The 23,564-nt window shown below is 32.1% G+C and overlaps 1 protein-coding gene and 1 long non-coding RNA gene across 12 annotated transcripts; both read left to right on the top strand.

Annotated features, from left to right (window-relative positions):
- The first annotated feature begins 12,034 nt into the window (after positions 1 to 12,034).
- On the top strand, positions 12,035 to 14,931 carry LOC115966341 (putative disease resistance protein RGA3). The gene is made up of 2 exons (XM_031085589.1): positions 12,035 to 12,200; positions 13,287 to 14,931. The coding sequence occupies exon 2, from the start codon at positions 13,291 to 13,293 to the stop codon at positions 14,929 to 14,931; it is 1,641 nt and encodes a 546-aa protein (XP_030941449.1). The 5' UTR covers positions 12,035 to 12,200; positions 13,287 to 13,290.
- Positions 14,932 to 18,466: 3,535 nt separating this feature from the next.
- Positions 18,467 to 23,560, top strand: LOC115969349. 11 transcript variants are annotated; one of them, XR_004086934.1, is made up of 8 exons: positions 18,467 to 18,703; positions 19,646 to 19,906; positions 21,140 to 21,200; positions 22,436 to 22,524; positions 22,642 to 22,919; positions 23,030 to 23,121; positions 23,342 to 23,405; positions 23,527 to 23,560. It is a non-coding gene; the product is annotated as an uncharacterized LOC115969349 (long non-coding RNA). The 11 variants fall into 11 exon arrangements; XR_004086933.1 differs by lacking the exon at positions 18,467 to 18,703 and having other exon boundaries at positions 19,023 to 19,906; positions 22,642 to 22,721; positions 22,880 to 22,919; XR_004086941.1 differs by lacking the exon at positions 18,467 to 18,703 and having other exon boundaries at positions 19,023 to 19,906; positions 22,642 to 22,721; positions 22,880 to 22,919; positions 23,007 to 23,121.
- The last annotated feature ends 4 nt before the right edge of the window (positions 23,561 to 23,564 follow it).

Genomic DNA, 23,564 nt, shown 5'->3' with positions numbered 1-23,564 from the left:
TAGGTTTCTTGTTTAAGTACATGCATCCCACATTAGTTCATGAAAGCTTAAATATATTGTGAAAAATGAAATGCAGGTAACTGTGACCTAAGGATTTGCCTTTAGTGCTAAATAATGTCATTAAAGTTGGTACGTTTTCAAATATTATCTTCTAACTAATAAAGTATTTATTCAATCCAAAAAAAAAAAAATACTATTCATGCCATTGACCCCGTCTTCCCTATCATTTTTCCTTTCCTACAATGTTTACTAACTTGTTACATTGCAAAAGAAAAAGAAAATTTGTCAATTCAATATATATTCGTGATTTTTGAATGATTAGTGTTGGTGGTAGTCTATCATCAACTAGGGTAAGAACTCATCAAATCTAATATTGCTCAAACTTTTACAACTGAGACCATATTGTAATGATGCAATTCAATAATTGTGAAGATAACTAATTTTGGCAAGTTATCACCAACCTCCTCTTTTTCCTTTTTTTTTTTTTTTTCCTTTCTAAAATTGTTGATGAGTTTACTCTCTCTAACAAATCTAGCAACATCAGGTGTTCTTTATTTAGCTATTTAATCATAGAGAACACAGGGTGTATACATTAAGCGTTTTGATGCGGGAGACGCAAGAAGATTTTTATTTAGTATTATTTATGTTTACAAGTCAATTGTATTTTTTATGTTTTAGGTCCTAGTAGTTTATTAGGCTATTAATATTTTAATTTGGAAGCAAGGTTATTTTCGTAATAAGGCAATTAGGGTTTTGTAGCCAATTAGAACTTGGGTTTAGTAATCCTTTTTTAGCAACTTATTGTATTCCTTGAGGAGATAGTTGATCTTTTGATGAATAAAAACAATGGCCATTTGGTCCTTCTTTCGTCTGGTGCTGACTCTAGGTCAGCCCTTAGGTGCTGACTCCTAGGATTTATTTTGTGGTTTATTTGTTTCATTGAAATAGTGTGGTTGTCCTATGTCAATTGTGGTATTAGAGCAAATACCGATCTGTTGAAGCATCACCGCATGAAAGAACCAGAAAATATCACCCAAAAAAAAAAAAATCATTGCTGTGTTTCTCATCCCATCAAACCACAATACCCACACAAAAGCCAACCACCATAAAGGAAACCAGATCCAGAAAACCCATAATCCACTCCACCAGAACAGTACCACAAGAATTTGTTAATACTGATCTCACCCCGTTGTTCCAAAGCCGCTGCCCACAACCATCACAAGCTGCTGGAAGGGCCAACCATCACAACCACAACACCATCGAAAGCCTTAGCCTCGCACGCCACTGATTCTACTGCAACACCAGACCTGCATCTATCCAATCTCATGAGATAACCCACTGGCTTGTCTAAATTCCCCTATTTGCCTTCTTTAGCCATTTACATAACCAAGCTTTATATATATATATATATATATATATAAAACTAGCGCATTTGTCTCTCAAAATTGTACCTGACCCATTAGCCACTCAAACACAATTTTACCTGATCTAAATAAAGAACCCAACACAGCCCATTATAAATTTAGCTTGATCCAATAGGCCAGCACCAAATATATTTTTTTTTAAAAAAGTCATCCTATTGTAAAACCCATAGCCCGATCCTTTTAACAAGCCCTAAGCCCAACTTATACAACACCAGTTTTCCTTTAAAAGTAGGAGAGTCGGCCCCCACCAAAAAAAAAAAAAAAAAAGACTTCCTTTCATACTGAATTTGAAAAGCAGCTTAAGGAGGCTGGGAATAGACTCCTTAACCCTCCTTCCTCCATTGATGACCTCCTTACTCTTCTTGATCTTCTTGATGAAGTTGAAAATTTGTTAGCATACGTGGAGCAAGTACCATCCAAATCAATGCAAGATGCACTTTTTCCCTTAGTAAAGGCTTTGATCAATAATAAACTTTTGAGACATGCTGAAATGGATGTGAAGGTTTCAATTGTATCTTCCATTATTGAGATTTCAAGAATAACAGCACCAGATGCCCCATATAAGGATGAGAAAATGAAGGAAATATTTCAATTGATTGTGGCAGCATGCGAAAATATGTCTCATGTGTCTACTCGCTCTTATAAGAAGGTGACTTCAATTCTTGATACCATTGCAAAGGTCAAGTTATGCTTGGTATTGTTGGATCTTAAGTGTGATGCATTGGTTGTTGAGATGTTTCAAAGTTTCTTAAAGATGATTAGGTTCAACCATCCACCTGCTGTACTTTCAGCCATGGAAACAATTATGGGTTTGGTCATAAATGAAAGTTAAGACATTTCCTTGGATCTTCTTAGTTCACTTTTTGTTATTGTAAGAAAGGCAAATTAGAATTTTTCACGTATTTCGTAGACATTGGGGGAGCAAATAATCACTAGGATTAATGCCCAGCTAGAAAAGATAATGGCACCCACTCAAAAACTACCCAGCAAGCTTGAGGGTGCACATGATGTGAAAGTTGAAGTTGTTGAACGTGCTTTTGATCAGCCCTCGAAAGTTCTTAAAAATCTGCATCTTGGTGAAGTTGAAGAGGTTAAAACCACAATGCTTCCTATGGTTCATAAGGTTCAAAACGAGATTATACTGATACCACACATTGATTTTGTTATTCCAAATGAGTTTGATATGGTGGAATTCAAGGTTTTTCTTTTCACTGAGCTTCCTAAGGTGATTCCAGACTTGAAGCAAGTGTTACCTGTCAGCATCCTAATCCTTCAATGCTTTGAAACTCGAGGTCGAGTTTTCTCCAACCATAGGAGAATGATGTGGAAGACACAAAAAGATTTTTATTAAGTATTATTTATGTTTGCAAGTCATTTTTATTTTTTATGTTTTAGGTCCTAGTATTTTATTAGGCTATTAATATTTTAATTTGGAAGCAAGGCTATTTTTGTAATAAGGCAATTAGGGTTTTCTAGCCAATTAGAACTAGGGTTTAGTAATCCTTTATAAGCAATCTATTGTACTCCTTAAAGAGATAGTTGAAATTTAAATGACTGAAAACAATGGCCGTTGAGTCCTTCTTTGGTTTGGTGCTTACTCAAGGTCCACCCTAGGTGCTGACTCCTACTGGTTTCCTCGCTTGGTGCTAACTCCAAGCAAGGCCTAAGTGCTTACTCCTAGATCATATCCCTTTATTTTATTGTTATTTTAGTTTTGTTCTGGTTGTCTTGCATCACGTTTCCATATAGAAACTTTAAACTTTAAAGTTGAGCTCATTAAATTAGGCATTTAGATTTTCTGATAGTATAGAAGTTCCTTACACTCATAAGAGGTTTAGGTTTTCTTCAGGTTAAAGAGGGAACTTATTATTCTTTTGCTTGATCGTAAGGTGAGACTTATGATGGAATTTTTCTATACATGCTTTTTCCCATTTTCTGAATGCTTGGGTAGGTCTGTTTTTCATTATGGGTTCAAATTTTGAAGAACTTGAGTCTCTATACTTTGTACTCAACATACATGAATAATGACAAACTAAGGAATCTTTTGTGCTTGGTTCGTATACTACTGCTTAGTTTTCCTATGAGATGGTTTTTCAAAATAATCATTATATATTATAATGCTTTGTACATAGTCAGGAAAGATTCCTTTAGCATTTGTGAAACTATAATTGTTTTTATCTTACTGACGGCATTAATATTCCCTCCTAGAAGACAACGGAAAATTCTATTTAGGAGTTGCATACAGCAATTTTGATTGGGCATAGCTGATGCATGTGCTCCCACATTATGGGAGCTATTAGATATTTTATTGTCCAAGATTCTCATCATTCAAAGGAAGAATGTGCCAAAGGTAACTCCCCAGGTTTCCATTATTGTCATCTAAAACGGATAGACTGTTATGTCATCCATTTAGTAGCATCTTGAAGTTCATGTGATATCAGAAAAGGCTGGTGGTAATTTCATCCAAAACTGACTTTCTACTTTCTCTTCCCTAATACTAGTATTATTTTCCTTTTTAGAATAAAATATCAAACTATTATTAATAAAGTATATGATATTCCTTCCTTAATATATTCACCTTTCTTCAAGTTTTTCATAAAATTTGGGCATGATGTTGTCTATAGGAAAACTTGGTACTTGTATTTCAACTGCGGTCCACTAATGCATGAACAGGTTTAGGTCCTTCAGCTCTCTAACTCTCGTTCTAGTAAAGGTTTTGGTTTTTTTTTATTTTTTTATTTATTGCCCTTCCCCCAGCATAATATAATGCATGAAAGATAATTTTTTCTTTTATAAAAAAAAAAAAAAATCCATTATAACTCACACAAAATTATTGATATTTTCCCAATATTACTTGAGCTTTAGCCAATAATGAGTTTTTCCTCTATAATTTTAATAATTGTCCTAATAATTGCTCTCTTTTCTTGAAATCTAGCTTTTAATTGTAGTTCAAAATTCTAGCATTATGTTTATTTTATGGTCAGTGCTTTCTAAGAAGTTCAGAAAAGTATATCTATAGGAAAACGGAAATTAAGGATAACAAATTACCAAGCACCTATGTCTTATTCTAAAATGAAAAAAAAAAATAGACTTTTACATCAATACTAGCCATAACGTGCTCTCCTTGATGAAATCCAAGGCAGGGAAATAAGGAATAGGAAATATTCTGCTGAACTCAGTCAGGGCGATGTAAGGACAGGAACAATTTTCTTCCTCTACTTTTGACAAATACCAGAGCAAATTATGAGGTGAGTTTGTAAGTTTAATATCATTTCATATTTTTTAAATTGATACTTGCGTATATCCCCAGTTAAATTCATTTAATATTGATGATGTTAAAGCCTTTCCAGAGTTGTGAGGCAGATCTGTTTCACTACTATCCAGCAAAGATAGATGTGCAATCCCTCTCTAGAAAAAGCTACGTGGAAGATCTGTCAGTGGTTGAGGATTTATTCTAATTTGTAAATCCTTAGATTACAGCCAAAGCTGGATATTGTTGCTGTTCACTTTGAAAAGGAGGTAGAAGTAGTTGAGTGGCCCAGAGATAAAATTTGTGAGTTCTCTCTTCTTCTCTTCTATCGTTTATCATTGCTCTTTCCTTTTTACTAAATTTGTTTTTCTTTCTAAAATTTGTCTGCTCTTTATGTTTCAGTGGCAAATCAACAGCAATAGGTAGTTTTGATGACCCTGTACATGCTATATGGAGTTCTTCAGGATGATGTATCCATTTCTTAATTTAATCTTTTACATGTTCATTTTGGAACTTCTTTTTTCCTCATTTTCTAATCAAAAGGATCTATTCTCGGGTTTCATTTTAAAATCTAAAGCTGAGACTGGATTACATTTCGTAAAATCTTACTATGTTTTCTCTATTACTAAAGATTCTCATGTCCTGTCAAATTAGAGGGGGTTTTTTTTGGGGGGGGGGGGGGGGGTGTGGGGAGATTCTTTTCATGGTTGCAAAAGTAAATCTGCCTAATACTGAAATGCATACTCATTACATACTTTGCATTGTGGTGTTATCTGACTTTGGTACTGTAATCTGGATCCATAAAAGAAAGAAAAATTATACGTTGTATTGTTAAAGGAGCTTGTTTCCCTCTCTCTCTCTCCTCTTTTTTTCTTTTTTGTTTGAAGGGTGTCAGACATTTTAGGTTGCACACAAATCAAACATTATGTGGGTGGTGGCCTAAGCTCAAGTTGCTGCCTCATCTATCCCAACAAGCGTAAGTAACATATTTTGAAATCAAAGAGTTAACAAGAGTGGATGACTTTCCACTATATTTGGAGAACCTTTCTTCTATTTGATAACCTGTCTCTAAATAGTTGCAAGAAGCTGAGATATCTACCAGCAGGGGTAAGGGTCCGGTGCCTCACTAAATGACAGATGATGGTATTCCTTTATTTTTCAACTAGAGGACATGTTTTTCACCTAGATAGTTCAAGATTGATCATGTTCCAAATATCTTGATAAACACTTGGTTCTTATTCTAAGCTCAAAAGATCTAAAATTGATATTTTTTCTCAAATGTCCTTCTGTTTAACATTTCACTTTGAGATAGACTAGCTTATGCACTTATGTTTTAATAATATACTTAAAATTTTTAAAAAAAAATAACGTGTGCTCATATAGTGCAACATATTTTCCTGAATAGCATACTTAGATCTTCAAATTCCTCCCTACAGCACAAATCTGATATTCTTTTGGACAATCAATTCTTAAGTTCTTGAGATTATTTGTGTGATGTGTGTTTATTCTGTTCTACCAACAATTGTTTAATCTGGTCTACTAACAATGTATACATTGCTTAGTGATCTTTAGTTACTATTGTATTGTCTTCATTGGTAAGGGCTCTTCATCTATTCAAATTTTGAAACTTCACCAACGTTTGTTAATGTTCTGAATTCATATGAAGTTAGTTCTCAACTTGAGTGAAAATGTGTGACAAATTGTTTATTCTATTTTGATTATATTTGTAGACGAACTTAATATTCGGTTTACCGTACAGTGTACACTATATGGAAGTACTACTTGATATTCATAACAAATTGAACAAGGGGGTTACAACCTGATACTCATGATTGGATTCCTTCAAGATTGTTGTGATTCTCAAGCTACATTAATTTTATTGTTTTGAGTTTTCTTTCTTATTATTTTTTCCTCAAAAATTTCTGGTTGTAGGTCAACTGGAACCGTAATTTGAATGTATCTGCAATTGTTGATTGGGTATATTAGGTATCACCATCGACAAAGCATCAAGTAAGGCCAAGGCTTTCCTAGCATTTACACTTCATGCCATGGCTGCTTCCATTTCCCATCTATATAATGAGAAATAGTTCTATTCTTTCTTGAATATACAGAATTAATGACAATTCATTCACTTTTCAAATCTAATGTTGTGGCTTCCTACTTAAAGTCTCCATAGCAGTGACTTCAACACTTTTCTAGATTATGAGGTATGCATTTGTGATTAGCCTTACATATTAGTTATCATTGTATACATCTTTATTTCAATGCTCAAACTTCAGAAATAAAAATGACATAAAATTTAAAATTCTGTCTTTAGACTTGTGCAAGAAATTGGAGAGGCCAATAAGAGACTTGAATTTGATGTTTTTTTTTTTCCTGAGATCATGTTATGGATTTCAGTGAGAAATTTTTCTATTTTTAAGTTTTCTTTCTATTTTTCTTTTTTTTTGTTTATTTTTATCTTAGATAATTTTCTGATAATCAAGTGGAATAATATTGGATAGGCAGTGACTTCATCATATTCTGATGCTGTATCTGTTTTATTTTATTTTATTTATTTTAATCTCTGGTACATTAGCAATAGGCATCATGGTGAAGAAAGGGGCTTCTAAAAGCAAATAAGATCAAATGGGGTAAAAGCTATTGCACACAAACTAATTCACACGGTTTTGGGGCACACATTTGAAAATCATAACTTGCACAAGTTCTGTAGTTTGGACGTGCATGCAAGACTTTGTGAGTTAGTTTGTGTGCAATAAACACTACTCTTACAAATAAGCATTAAACGTAGTGGCATGAATGATGAAGGCATCAAGACTCAAACGTAGACAAGTGGATGTGAAATACCTCAAAAGAGGATAGAGGGCAAAGTGTTGATTGAACAATGGCAAAAGTGGTCAAGCGTGAAGGTGAAGGTGAAAATTATTCAAGCGTTAGGTGAAGTCGGGTTTTATTTATTTATTTTTTTGGGTCTATCCTGGCTACATGATCGAGTTTGGTTTGAACTTAATAGATTAAGGTCAAGATTGGATCAAATTAAAACTACCTGTATTAAAAGGAGTCACTAGTACTTCTAGCTTAGATCAATCCACGAGTTTCTCTCTTAATTATTAAGATAAATTGATGGATTAATCAATAATATAAAATGGATAACAGATCAAAATATAATTCCAATTTTTTGGAAGAAGACAAGAGACAGATTATTGCAGAAAGTGCCCCATGGAGAGTGTATACTATCAAGATACGACATAAAGGAGCAATTTCTTGGAAGATGACAAGAGATAGAGTAGAAAGTGCCACATGAGGAAGACTACTACATGTTTATTGACCAAAGCCAGTCAAGTTGACCCCGGATATAGCCAATCCAACGGTAGATGTTCTTGATGACATAACTATGAAAAATATTGAGTTATGGAATTAGCTTATTATAGGCTTTGTATATCACTTTTGTGATGGTTAGAGATGTACGTTGGTTTGATATAGAAGTTGCGTGGGCATTGGTTTAAAAAGTCAATTATTTATTTATTTATTTACTATTTAGTCTATTTTTGCTACTGTTTAGTTTATTTTTGTTGTTATTTAAGGGTTTTATTGCATTTTTTTGATATTATTTATGGGTCTCACTATATTTTTTCAGCTATTTTTTAACTTTATCTACAGTAATATTAGCAAAATGTTTTCAGTTTCAACTAAATAAACTGTTTTCAAACTATAGTAGTCACAATTCGTCAAACACGTTTGAAGAAATCAAACATTATGAATATGTTAGTCTTGAAATATTTTCAATTACTGTGATGAACTTTCCGTTATGTATAATAAAATGATGCTGTATTTTTAAAAATATAAAATATTTTAAATAACATATTTACACTAATAAAAAAATTATATTAAGTTTTTTTTTTTTTTTTTAAGAAGAAGATAAAGTGCAAAGTGTTGATTGAGCAATCGCAAAAGTGGTCAAAAGTTCCAATAATGCAGGGCTGAAAATTATTCAAGCGTGAAGGTGAAGTTGGGTTAGAATTTTTATTTATTTTGTCTGTCTTCTAGCTTAGATCAATCCATGAGTTTTTCTCTCTTAAACATATAAATTAATCGATTAATCAATATAAAAATGGACTAAAGATCAAAATATTATTATTCCAAGTAGTGGCATCTAAAAGGAGTATGCGAGGAAGGGGGTGTTTGATACCACAACTTAAATTGCAGTTTTTAGTTTTTAAATAACATTTACATATATTTTCACATACTTTTTTACTCACATATTTCCAAAAAATACAAACAACGTTACTAGAACAATATTATCAAACGGGCCGCAATTTCTTGGAAGATGAGACATCAATATATAAAGACGAAAGCGCCCCATGCATAGTGTGAGTGTGACTGTGTGAGTCTACTATCAACCAACAATGGAATCAGTTGTAATAATTAAGGATAAATGAACACTCAGATGGGTTGAATTAGGTTTCAGTTTTGTATTCTTCACTTAAGACATTGTGGGGTGTAAGTCTAAGGCAACTTCTTCAAATAAAGTTGATGATTTATATAACTTTTGGTTTTTTTATTATTTAAAATCTATTTTTTAATATAAAATAACAAATTAAAACAAGTTTATTGTATTACTCAATGACTATAGAACTAAAGTAAAAATTATTTCTTGAGTGAAACAAAAAATTACTAAAAAATTATGATTAAAAATTTTAATAAAATTCTACATTTGAATCTCTAAATAAAATTTGAGTATAAATTTATTTACTAGTGGGAAATTAATGAGTTTTTTTAGTATTTGTGTGTGGAAGATTAAATGAGTTCTTTCAATCTAAAACTAAGAAAAACAAATTGTCACGTCCAATGAAAAAGGTTTTCTTTAACTAGTTTTTTTTTTTTTTAATTTTAAAACTATCTTTTATTTATTAGTGGATTATAAGACTTAATTAATACTTCTAGTGGTACAAAGATATCAATATTGGTAAAAATTTAGAAACCTTTTTTCTTTGGGGCCTTACAAGGTTGCCTATTTGCCTCACTAATTGAGCCTAGTTTTGCGATGCATTATTTTCTGCATGGTAGAAATCCCATTAACATGCATTTTATTTTATTTTTACATAAATATATTTTTTCAAAATTAGAATAGTATTTTTGACTTAGATTTTTAATATTTGTATATATCACATATAATATCTTGTATTATATGATACATGAATAGTCAACAACTTATAAAGGTTTTAAATATATATATATATATATATATGTATTTTTCTTACAAGTTTGGGATTAATTCAATTAATGATTTCTTCTGCAATCACTGATGCAATATAATTATATATATTTGGCTAAATATGTATTTACAATATTTACAATCAAATAGGTCACACTAAAAAGTTTGGTTTTAGTTTTAGTCTCATGAACCCTATAGATAAAATCTGATAATAATAAAAGGATATAGATGAAACAATCAAATGAAACAATTAAAGAGAAAGAAGGCAAACATAATGATCCCCCACACAATATATATATATATATACACACACACTGTATTAGTATGAACTGTCTAATTCATAAGCATGTAATTACATTATTTTGCTTTGGGCAAAGCAAAATAAAGAAAAATAAAGTAATTACATGCTTATGGATTAGACGTCAATACAATTCTTGTATCCAACGATACATGATCATCCCAACACAACAATACAAAACTAACAACCATGCACAAAAAGATATCTCAACTAATAGATGATATATCACAAAATAATACAACTCGCAACTATTTAGATCAAATAATTTAAACAAATTACATAAAAAGTTAGATGATCTAAAATATTTGTATCCAGGAGTCTGCCAAAGGAGCAATTTCTTGGAAAATGGCAAGAGATAGTGCAGAAAGTGCTGGATGCGCATTGTACTGTATCAGTGAAATTGGTGGAAGAGAATTGCATGCGAAGTATGATGTATCTAAAAAGAAGCTAGCGTAAAAAGCATTGATTGACCTAAACACAAATGTGGTCAATATTTGTAATAATTGAGGTTAAAGATATTGAAGCGTGAATGTCAACATGAGAAGAAAGGACCTGCTCTGCATATTTTGAATGACCTGCCTAGTATAAAATTGAGCTTTTTGTAAATAGATTGATAATGATTGTTTCTAATTAATATTATTATGAGCTTTGTTTAACCAAAAAAGAAATAAAGACATGATTGGATCGACAGATTCATCGAGATTGGGTTCGGATCAAAAGAATCTAAGGATGCATTTGGATACCGTTTATTTTGCTGAAAACTGAAAATAATAAAAAAATCATTTCCGGTTACTGTTCACTTTTTAAATTACTATTTATTTGCCTTAATGCATTGTTCATGTCACATGAACAGTGTAAGAGGTGTTGCTCCCAAAAAAAAAAAGTGCAAAATGCAAAACGTGGACGTTGAATCCAAACATATACTAAATCTAAATTTAAAGAAGTCACTTCTTTTTTTTTTAGATCTATGAAAAATAAAAATAAAAATTTGGACTAACCTATATGCTACATTAACCTTTATGAACCCTCTGTTTATTACCTAAATATTAGAAATACTTTAATCAACTAATTAGTAACATGACAATTGAAAAAACATGAAATACTACACAAAACATATCAATAGATTCAATTCTAAATTTTTTTATTGGAAATACTAGAATGTACCTATCAAATTAAACTAAAACGTTCTTACTAAAAAATTTATTTAAATAATTGAGAAAATTATCTAAACTACATACAAAAATTGCCAACAAACTTTTGATGAGTATGGGGAAAAATTGTATTTAGACCCCTTAGTCCAATTGATCGAACCTGTACCTAACTTGTTTGCGTCGGATTGGGTTTTGGGTTTGACCCATTTTCCACGTGTTAGAAATTCCATTACTTTTTTTTTGAGGTTCACGTTGAACCGTTCAAGTCCAATTTTGAACTTATAAAGAGCACTTGCATTTTGAGTGCTTGTATAATAAGAAAAAGTATTATTTAAAGTATTATTTTATTTAATTAAGGCTAATATTCATCCACGTCAAGATATATAAATTTGTATAAAAATACACTAGTATTATTTATTTTACATTTTTATTTTTTATTTTTTATTACGTATATTGAAGATGAAAGAAGAAAATAGATAATAATTGATAGGTATGAAGAAAAATAAACAATTAAAAAATTAATATTTTAATAATATATAATGTAAAATAGATAATTTATATAAAAATATGTAAAAAAAAAAAAAAAAAGTTGTTATGTTAAAATAATTTTTTTTAAAAAGAGCCTTATGTGAATGCTCTTAAATGTCTACCTTCTCACCCATGAAAAGCTCCACTTTTAACTGAAACAGACAAAACACCAAAGCCTCCCAGATCTCCTTCCATTGGCAATTCCCAACCTCTTTCACTTTTACTATTTTCCATTTCGTTGTAATCTCAAATTCCAAAATTGTAATTTCGTATTACCATAGATCATCAAGTGCATTAGTTCTCAAAGACGAAATTCAAGTTTTCACATTCTCAAGTAAGACTCTGTTCCAGAAATTATATATTCTTCTTTTTATTTATGTTTTCATCAATACTATTATGACTATTACTATCAATTTTTATGCTTTATAACTCAAACCTAAACATAATACCTCCACCTTGTACGGAAAGAAATTTTTTTTTTAATTTTTTTTTTCTTTCCCTTTGTATAGGAACAAAATTGTTGTTCTCAAAGCTGTAATCTAAGAACTAAATCATCTTTCCAACGGATCATTTTTTGCTAATTCCCCTACAATTGTTGTGGTAATGAAAGTCTAAATGCTCACTTGATCATCTTAATATAATTAATAATAGACAAAGTTGACACCAAACTTAGTTGTAGCCTAAACCTCCAACTTTGATTTAAAGAATTAACATGAGTACATGATTATATATTTTAAAAATCTAAAGGTTAGATTGCATGTTCTTTATGTTCTTAACATTCATGTAAAATTTCATGTCAATTAAATTTTATTTATTATTCAATCTATAAACTTATTTTTTATGCATAATTTTATATTATAATAAATTGAAATTTAAACATTTGATTGATGACATAAATATTAATTTTTTATCTTCTAAAAATTTTGCAAACATGGAGGATACAGGAAGATAATGTAATTTAATGGTAAATTTGTCAAAATATACAATCAAAAGATGTTGAGTAGAGCTGTAACCTTACGCTAAAATTCCTTGCCTTCATCAAAATAATTAAAATAAAACAAAATCTTTGCCAAACTTTGTCCATTGGTAATTAGATACTTCTAATATTTACACACTTTACAATTACGTATCGTTAGAAAACGATATTTATTCACATATATATTATTACACAATTCTTGATTATTACACCTTAGCCAAATGGTCTCTTAATTTTAAAGTCATTGGTTCTTTTGTGTTGGGTAGTTGTCCTTCCTGTTTTGATGATGTTATTAGGAAGGAAGCTTGTTGTATTGTGTATTTGTTTGTTTAATAAATTCTTGATTCATAAAAAAAATGTCATTTGCGCAAGCTGATGTTTCACTCTTCTATTGATAATAGTTTATGAATAATTTTAGACTTATATTTGAGTTTATCATCAAAGCACGATGGCTAGGGAAATTGTGAGCTCCATGACTGAAGGAATTGTGAGCTCGATCACTGGTGAAATTGTAAGTAAGTTGATTTCATATGCTACTAAGCTGATCAGCAGTGCTCGGGGTTGCGAGGACGAGCTAAGAGGGATTCGTCAATCATTAACCATGATGCGAGCTGTTCTGGCTGATGCCGAGAAAAGGCAAGTGAAAGATGAGTCTGTGAAGCTTTGGCTCCGGATGCTTGAAGATGTTGCTTATGAAGCTGATGATGTGCTGGACGAGTTTGCATACGAGAATCTCCGGCAAAAGATAGAAGTTGGAAACCAAAGGAAGAGAAAGGTACGTGATATCTGTTCAACCTCCAATCCCGGTTTATTCCACCTCCCAATGGCAGACAAAATTAAGGCTATTCAGGAATCATTGGTAAGAGTAGAGGACTTGGCAAATAAGTATGGTTTTGCTAAATTATTGTTAGTTGAATTAGTAGATACTAACAATGAAATTATCCCAAACCGAGAGACAAACTCCTTTCTTAATCATTCAGAAGTTATAGGAAGGCAAAATGATGTTTTGGAAATAGTGAACTTGCTAACTAGTACAACCAATCAACAACTCTCAGTCCTTCCTATAGTTGGAATGGCGGGTTTGGGAAAGACAACTTTCGCAAAACTTGTGTACAATCATGAGCTAGTAAAGAAACATTTTGATAAAACAATATGGGTATGTGTCTCTAACGATTTCAATGAAAAAAGGATTTTAAAAGAGATTCTAGAATCCCTTACCAATAAATCAAGTCAATTACAAAGTGAGAATGCAATACTTCAAAACCTTCAAAAAGAGTTGCAAGGAAAAAGATACCTTCTCATTCTTGATGATGTCTGGAATGAAGATCATATGATATGGGATAAATTAAGAGGCTGTTTGTTAGGAATTAATTCTAATATTGGAAACAATATCATTGTAACAACTCGTAGTGACAATGTTGCAAGAATCATGGAGACAATTCCCTCATATCACTTAGAAAAACTACGTGAAGATGAATGTTGGTCTATAATTAAGAAAATGGTATCTTCAATTCCGTTAACTCCAGATTTGGAGACAATCGGATATGATATTGCCAAAAAATGTGGAGGGGTCCCATTAGCTGCAAAAGTCCTAGGAGGGACAATGACTCGTAAAAATGAAAAAAGTGAATGGTTAGCAATTCAAAGCAATGAAATTTGGAATTTTCCAGGCGCTAGCAACAAGATGTTACCAATATTAAAATTGAGCTTTGATCATCTACGATCACCATCTCTTAAAAAATGCTTTGCATATTGTTCAATTTTTCCGAAAGATTATGAGATTAAAAAGGAAGAGTTAATTCAGTTTTGGATGGCTGAAGGGTTCCTTCAACCATCTCAAGGAAGTTGTGTGGTAATGGAGGATATTGGTAACATGTATTTTGATATTTTGTTGGCAAATTCCTTATTTCAAGATGAGAAAAAGGATGAGTTTGATAATATTATCAATTGCAAGATGCATGATTTGGTACATGATCTTGCACTCTCAGTTTCAAAATCTGAGACCTTATTTTTGAATAAGGATTTGGAGGGTGACATAAGTCACATACGATATTTATTCATCGAATCTGATGGTAAAATTGTACCATGAATTCCATCTTCAAAAGATGATGTTAGGAGATTGCGCACATTTGTTTCTAAAAATGTTGTGATTGGCAACACATTATTAAACTTTAATTGCTTACGTGTTCTAAAATTATATGGAGACTCTATAAAAGAATTGCCAAGCTCAGTTGGCCTTTTAATACATTTGAAGCTTCTCAGTGTCGCAAGTTTATCCATCAGAGCATTACCAAAGTCCATCACCAAACTCTACAATTTGCAAACTTTAAGAATCGAAGGTTGCCCATATGTCAGAGAGCCTCTTGAAGATCTAAAACAATTGATAAACTTAAGGCATATTTATATCCCTTCTGGCTTTAATGAAAAACTTAAGGATATAGGTCAATTGACGTGTCTACAAACATTGCGATGTTTTATTGTGGGTCAAGATGCAGGTCATCGGATTGAGGAATTGGGATGCTTAAATCAACTTAGAGGAAAATTAAACCTCTGGAATCTAGAGCATGTGAGAGATAAAGAAGAAGCCCGAAGAGCAAATTTAGGAGAAAAGGCCAAAATATGCATGTTGCGATTTCACTGGGCCATATGGACAAGAGAAGGTAACTACGAGAATGATGAAGAGGTGTTGGAAGGTCTCGAGCCTCATCGATGTTTGAAGAGCTTAACAATTGATGGCTTTGGAGGAAAGAAATTCCCATCATGGATGTTGACAAGCCTTGATGCAAGGGATGGAATTTTGCAATTTGGCAATTTAATTGATATCGAATTTAGGAATTGCAAAAAATGTGAGGTTCTTCCCACTCTTGGGCTTCTACCCCATCTTAGGGTTCTTACAATAGAAGGTATGGATGGTGTAAGACATATTGGAACTGAGTTTTACAGTAACAATAAGAATGGAAGTGATGGTACGTTTTTCCCAGCTTTGAGAAAACTTAATTTGAGCGAAATGCCCAATCTAGTGGAATGGACGGATGTGATGGAGCCAGCAACGACAACAGGCCTAATGGTGTTTCCTTGCCTTGAGGAGTTGACCATTGAAGGTTGTAGCCAACTGACAAGTGCTCCATGTCATTTTTCGAGTCTTAAGAAATTAGACATTAGTGACATGCGTAGCACGACATTTGAAAACATTATTAGCAAGCTTACCACACTCACGTCCCTAGAGGCTTGTAATATTTCAGAACTTGCTTGTCTGCCAGAGAAGTTATTGCAAAACAATGCGAGTCTCATGTCTCTGATGATATCGGGATGGGCCGATTTGGAGTCCATCGTGTCACATGAGGATGTATGGGCCTCTGCACCTCTCTTCGATCGCTTAAAATGGAACGATGTTGGAAATTACAAATACAAGGTGTCCCATCCCATCTTCAACGCTTGGAGATATCTGGGTGTGTTATTCTACCTACTGGGCTACAATCATGCACGTCTCTTACCCTACTAACGATTCAGTTTTGTGATAAATTAAAATCAACTCCAAATCTAGGACAGTTACATTCTCTTACCCAATTAAAAATTAGGTATTGTGATAATCTGATATCAATACCTGGTTTAAGAGGATTGCATTCTCTTATCGAATTACAAATTTGGTATTGTCCTAAATTGACGAGTCTCCCAGAGGGGTTAGAATCTCTCACCCGCTTGAAGACTTTGGTGATTGGCGAGTTTTGTAAGGATCTGGATGATTTCCCGAGTCTCGTTTCTATCGAACACTTGCATGCATCCCTGCAACATTTAGACTTGAAAGGGTGGCCTAAACTTAAGTCTATACCGGACAATATTCAAGCCTTGACTGCCCTTAAAAGTCTCTACATATCTGACTTTGATGGCATGGAAACTTTGCCTGAGTGGTTGACCAAGCTTTCTTCTCTTCAGACTCTGCGCATCTTCAGTTGCTCCAAGTTAAAGGAGAGTTGTGCAAATGGTGGAAAAGAGCGGTACAAAATTGCCCATATTCCAAATATCATGATCTGGATATAAGTTTCTGAAGCAGTTTGAACAAGCGGTATGTGTAGTCAAATCCACTTATCATACTTTCATTTAAATCAATATTATATTCTTAATTGCCTCTGATTCTTTTCTCTCTTTAAGTTTCCGCCAAATTCTTTTGTTTTTTTTATAAAATGTTTTGGCAATTTCTGATTAGATCAGTTAAAAGTATCCTGAATTGCATATTCTATTCTCTTCTATCATTGAATTTAATATTCGGTAGTATTTTTATAAAATTATTTTGGCATGATTAGGAGCGGGTTTGGATACCGCATATTTTGCTGAAAACTGAAAACAATTAAAAAAAAATATCAGTTACTGTTCACACTAAAAAAATTCTGTTTATTTGCTTATTTGCACTATTCATGTCCCATTAACAATGCATCAGGCGCTGGTCCAAAAAAAAAGCTGAAATGCAAAACATGTGGACGTGAACATGATCCAAATGGTACCTAGATTACTGTTGGACTGGCACTCAATTGGACAAACCTTCATTAAATCTGAACACTAGGATGGATACAATTTGCAATTTAGGCGTGGAGGTATCTAACTTGCCAACCAAACTTGTTTTCTCCTCTGGTTTTGCTATTAAAATTTATAACGTACTCCCACTACTTTTTGTAATTTTATTTAACCATTCAATTATTGGTGGATTTAAAATTTTAAGAGCTTATCTCTCTTAATCTCTTTAAGAGATAAGCTCTTAAATTTATTTATATAATTTTTTTTAGGACCTTATAAACTGTAGAACTTTGTAAAGTCAAAAGCAATACTTGCATTTGAAGTTTTCTTTGTCTAAAATTTTCTCATGTTTTTCTTGTTTTTTGTTTTTGATGGCTTGAGTGGATCTTATTTTATGGATTTAGCATTTGTGAATTAAAACTAATTATTTTCTGTTACTAATGGCCCTAACATTCTGCTTTAGTAGAAACAGATGGTTTCATACAAGACCTGCATACTGTACTTAAGTGGATCATGAGTTAACATTTTCTCTCCTCAAGAGGTCCGATTCCCTTACTAAAGAGATGTTCTCTGGTGTTAGCCAAGTGAAAGGTTTCTTAAATCGGTCAAGAATTTTTTAGAAGTTATTGCCAACATGATGCTCACTTTACAGCAAAAGTTGGATATTGCTTATTGTGGTTGCTGCCAAAGTGGCTAACAATTGCACACAATCTAGTGGGGGTGTCGATTTGATTCCTATCTGATTGGAGTTCATTAAAATTTTGTGAGTTCCCCCAAATCTCATCTTCTATTCTTCTTATTTCTTTATTTCATCTACTGTTTTTTGAAATTGTTGATATTATGGAATGTACAATTTGCTAGAGTCGTTGGACTAACTTTTCTCTCTTCAACATTTGGTACTTATAGGATGCAAGGACCTTACTTATCTTTTTGAAGTGGATTTCATGCGTTCGATCCCCAAATTGCTATGTGCCTATCCATTCATAACTGTCTCAAAGTTAAATAAATAGATGTGTTGAGGGCGACGACACATCTTGGTCCAAAGATGGGGAATGGTTTAAAAAGAGGAATCTGTTTTGAAGTTCACATATATATGATCACAACAATATGTGTGGTATGTTTTCTTAAACTTAATCCTCATCTCTTCTCTGATGCTTTACCATAAATCAACCGATTCTATTCATAATTGCCCTACTTTCTTCCTATCTCAGTTTAGTTTCCCCCAATCTTTTTCTTTGTTAATGAACTATATTGTCTTGATATGCATGTGCTAGTGACAACATATATATTGTATTTAGCTGGAAGAACAATTTGACTAATTCAATGGAGTTTAGTAGAAGTTTTTAAAGTTGGTAAGGTTTTCTTCTCTTCTCATTTATGAAGTATTATATTAATCCAACAAATATACTATTCATGCCAAAGATCCCCTCTTCCCTATCACTTTTCCTACAACATATACAAACCTGTTGCATAGAAAAAGGAAAAGAAAATTTTGTCAATCCAAAATATTCTATGAATTTCTTTTGACATGATTAGTGTTGGTAGTATTTTATTAGTACAACTGGAGCAAGAACTTTAGAAATTTAATATTACTTATATCCCAACAATTGGGACCACCATATTGTAATAATACAATACAATTTATGCTCGAAGGTAACTAAACTTGGCAAATCATCACTGTCCTCATCTTTTTTCTTTGTTTTTTCTATCTAAATTGTTGACATGATTCGTCTCTCTTATGAATCTAGCAACATCTTGTGTTCTTTATTTAGCCATTCAATCATTGAAAACCAAGGGGCATATACATTAAGCTTTTGCATTTGGAAACTTCAGAAGCTAGCTAATTAAATTGAGCACTAGAGATTTTAAGTTCATATACGCAAAACAAAGTAAAGGATTTATTAAAATTATAGAGGGAATTATTGTCCTTTTTCTTGATTATAGACTTTCTCAGTTTTCCAAGTGGGCCCTCTCAGGATGGGTTCATCTTTTGAAGAACTTGAGGTTCTATTCTCTTTCAAACTCTGGAAGCTTGACTAGTGTGTGAGCTCAATTGAATAAATTCTTCAAGTTTTTGGCTATTGATCCTTGGCCACATACATTAACAACAATAAATTGAGGAATCTTTTGTGCTTGTTTCATGTGCTACAACTATGTTTTCATATCAGATGGTTATTCAGAATAATCACTACATATTATAATCCTTTGTGTATATAGTTGGGTAACAATCCTTTTGCATTTGTGGAATTTAAATTGTTTAATCTATTACTGATGGCCCTAGTATCCCATTGTAGATGAAATGGGAAGATTCTACTTAGGAGCAGCATATAGCAATTGTGATTCCCCATAGCTGATGTATGTGCTCCCATACAATGCCTAACCACATTATGGAAGCTATTAGACATTTGATTGTCCAAGATTTTCATCATTAAAAGGAAGGATGTACCGAAGGTAATGCCCCAGGTTTTCCAAGATTGTCATCTAAAGCAGATAGATTGTTATGTCACCCACCAAGAAGCATCTTGAAGCTTATGTGATATCAGAAAAAGCTGGTGGTAAGTCCATCCAAAACTGACATTCTGCTCTATCTCTTCTCTAGTACTAGTATTTTTTTTTTTTTTCATGTAAGAATAAAATACCAAATTTTTATTCATAAAGTATTTGTTATTTCTTTCCTAATATATTCACTTTCTTCAAGTTTTCTCATAATTTGGGCATAATGTGTCTGTAGGAAGACTTGATTCTTGAATTTCAATTGAGGTCCACTAATGCACGAACAGGTTTGTGTACTTCAGTGTCTGACTCTCTTGGGAAGGTTTTGTTAATTTCTTTTTTCTTGCCCTTCCCCCAACATAATATAATGCATGAAAAATGGATTTTTTTTTTCTTTTTTAAAAAATATATTATAATAATGCTTGCATAAGTGTCATGGATAAAGTTTTAATTCACGCAAAATGATTAATATTTTCCCAATATTATATTGTTCTTGAGATTTAGCCAATTATCAGATTTTCTTTTGTACTTTTAACAATTGACCCAATAATTGCTCTCTTTTCTTGAAATCTAGCTTTTCAATTGTAGTTCAAAGTTCTAGGATTATATTTATTATGGTTAGGGCAATATAAGTTCGGAAAAATATATATAGCTAAAGGGAAAAGGGAAATTGAGGATCACTAATTACCAAGCACCTATGTCATATTCAAAAATGAAAAATAGACACTTTATATCAATACTAGCCATAATGTGCTCTTCTTGATGAAATTCAAGGCAGGGAAAAGAAGGAATATGGTATTTCCTTCTGAACTCAGTTAGGGCGGTAAGGATAGGAAAATATTTGAATTCTTTCCCTACTTATTACAAATTCCAAGACCTGCAAAATTTTGAGGTGAGTTTGTAAGTTTAGATATAATTTCATCTTTATTATGTTGATACTATTTATATCCTCAGATTGTGTCATTAATATTGATTGTGTTAGGGTGGGGCAGTAAAGATGGAGTGCAATCCCTCTCTTTGGAAATCTAAGTGGAAGATTTGACACAGTAGTTGAAGTTTTATTTTAACTTATAGACTTGTGAAGCCTTAGATTATAGTCGAAACTATATATTTTTAATGTTCACTTTGAAAAGGAGAGAGCAGTTATAGTGGACCAAAGATAAAAGATTATTCACTTTGAATCACAATAGATGGACTTTTAAATTGATTTCATTGCTTTGTTTTTTGCTAAAATTTGTATACTATTTACTAAATTTGTTGTTCTCTTTCAAATTCATTGTTGCTTTATATTTCAGTGGAAAATTGACAGCAATGGGGAGCTTGATGATGCGTGCATGTTATATGGAGTTCTTTAAGGTAATGTAATTTGCTTTTTTCCACGTTTTTCATTTTGGAACTTCTTTTTTTCTTTACCATTTTCTAATCACCGACATGGATCTATTATTGGGTAGTGTTTCAAAATCTAAAGTTGAGACTCTATGCTATTTAACACTTCTGAGACTGGATTACACATTGCAAAATCTAAGTTTTCTCTATTACTGAAGATTCTCATATGCTGTCAAATGGGGAAGTAAATGCGCTAAATTGCATACTCATTATGATTTTCTAGTTACATACTCTGTTTTGGGGTGTTATCTGACTTTGGTAACGTAATCTAGATCCATAGAAGAATGAAAAATTATTTGTTGAATTGTTGGAGGAACTTGCTTCTTTTTTTTTTCTTTTTTTCTTCTTTTTGTTTAAATGTTTTCTGACATTTCATGTTGCACACAAATCAAACATTATGTGGGTGGTGACCTATGCTCAAGTTGCTGCCTAATCTTTTTCAACAAGTGTAAGTAACATATTTAAAAATCAAAGAGTTGACAAGAGAGAGTGGATGCCTTTCCAATATAGTTGGAGAACCTTTCATTTATTTGATGAGCTGTCTTTAAACAGATGCAACCAGCAAGAAGGGGGTGGTACCTTGCTAACTGGCAGATGCTGGAAATACTTCATTTCCCAATTAGAGTTCTTGTACTTCAGCATAGATAATTTAAGATTGTAAATATCGAGATAAACTTTTGATTCCTAATCTAAGCTCAAAAGAATCTAAAATTAGTTTTTTTTTTTTTTTCTCAAACGTCCTTTTGTTTAATATTTCACTTTGAAATAGAAAGGCTAATGCACCTATTTTTTTATAGTTTTCTTAGAATTTTTGTTTGTTCAACATATTTTTCTGCATAGCATACTTTAGATCTTCAAATTTCCTCCCTACAACAGAAATCAAGTATTTTCATTTGAAAAATCAATTCATAACTTCTTGAGATTGTGTGTGTGTGTGTGTTATGTGTTTATTCTGGGCTACCAGCAATGTATTGATTGTGACTCTTTAGTTTCTATTATATTGTCTTCATTTGTTAAGTTTTGACTTAGCAATTTTGAATTAATTGAGGCTATTTAGTTATTCAAATTTCAGACTTCACCAAAGTTTGTTGATGTTCTGAATTTATATGAAGTTATTATTGAACTTGAGAAATAATCAATGAAAAAGTATTTATTCTATTTTAATTAGATTTGTAAATGAACTTAAAGTCTGGTTTACTGTGCAGTGGACAATATAAGGAAGTTCGACTTGAAATTCAAAACAAATTGAACAAGTGGGTTAGCCTATTTTTTCTTTTGGGATCAAATTATAATGGTCAGTAAGTTGTATTACTTATGATTGAATTGCTTCAAGTGATTCTCAAGCTACATTAAATTTATTATCTTGATTTTTCTTTCTTCTTATTTTTTCCTCAAAAATTTCTGGTTGCAGATCAACTGGAACCATAACTTGTGTATGTATCTGCAATTGTTGATTGGGTATATTTAGTATCACTAGCAACAATGCATCAAGTATGGCCTAGGCTTTCCTTTGGTTTACACTTTATGCCATGGTTGCTTCCATTTCCTATCTATATAATCAGAAATAGCTCTTTTCTTTCTTGAATATATTTGGTTTCTGACAATTTGTCCCCTTTTCAAATCTTATGTTATGGCTCCCTAACTTAAAGTTGCCGTAGTAGTGACTTCAACACTTTTATAGATTCTGAGGTATGCATCTATGATTAACCTTACATACTGTTATTATCATATATATCTTTATTTGAATATTCAATCTTTTGAAATAGTCAATTACAGAGACTATGAAATTCTGTCTTTAGATTTGTGCAAGAAATTGAAGAGTCCAATAAGGAAGAACAACTTGAAACTCGAATTTGATGCATTTTTGCCTGAGATCAAGTTATGGATTTTGGTAAGCCATATAACTATTCTTGAGTTTTCTGTCTTTTGTTTTTTGTTTACTTTTATCCCTTAGACTTTTCAGAGAATCATTTCGAATAATATTCGATAGGAAATGACATCAGCACTTTTATATACAACATCTGTGATTTGTCTACTTACATATTGATGATCAACTTGAATGTTCAATCTTGAGATATAATCAATGACAAACTATAAAATTTTGTTTTTAGACTTTTGGCAGAAGATAAAGTTCCCAATAAAGAGGAGAATGTTGAAATTTGAATATGGGTTTTGGTAAGCCATTCTATAATTTCTGAGTTTTCTTTCTTTTCTTTTTTTTTTTTTGGTTTTTTATCCCTAAAAATTTTCTAATGATCATTAATTGGCCTTAAGAATGATGACTGTCTTTCTCCAGCTTACTGCCCAAACATAGAATGGATGGCTAATGTTCCT

The sequence above is a fragment of the Quercus lobata genome, chromosome 11 (genome assembly GCF_001633185.2).
Source record: "Quercus lobata isolate SW786 chromosome 11, ValleyOak3.0 Primary Assembly, whole genome shotgun sequence".
Classification (NCBI taxonomy): Eukaryota; Viridiplantae; Streptophyta; class Magnoliopsida; order Fagales; family Fagaceae; genus Quercus; species Quercus lobata.
Note: the sequence above shows the minus strand (reverse complement) of the source record. Positions and strands in the feature narration are given on the sequence as shown.

What these genes read in the sequence shown, in the direction of transcription:
- LOC115966341 (XM_031085589.1), top strand. Translation starts at nt 13,291, where the DNA reads ATGGCTAGGGAAATTGTGAGCTCCATGACTGAAGGAATTGTGAGCTCG.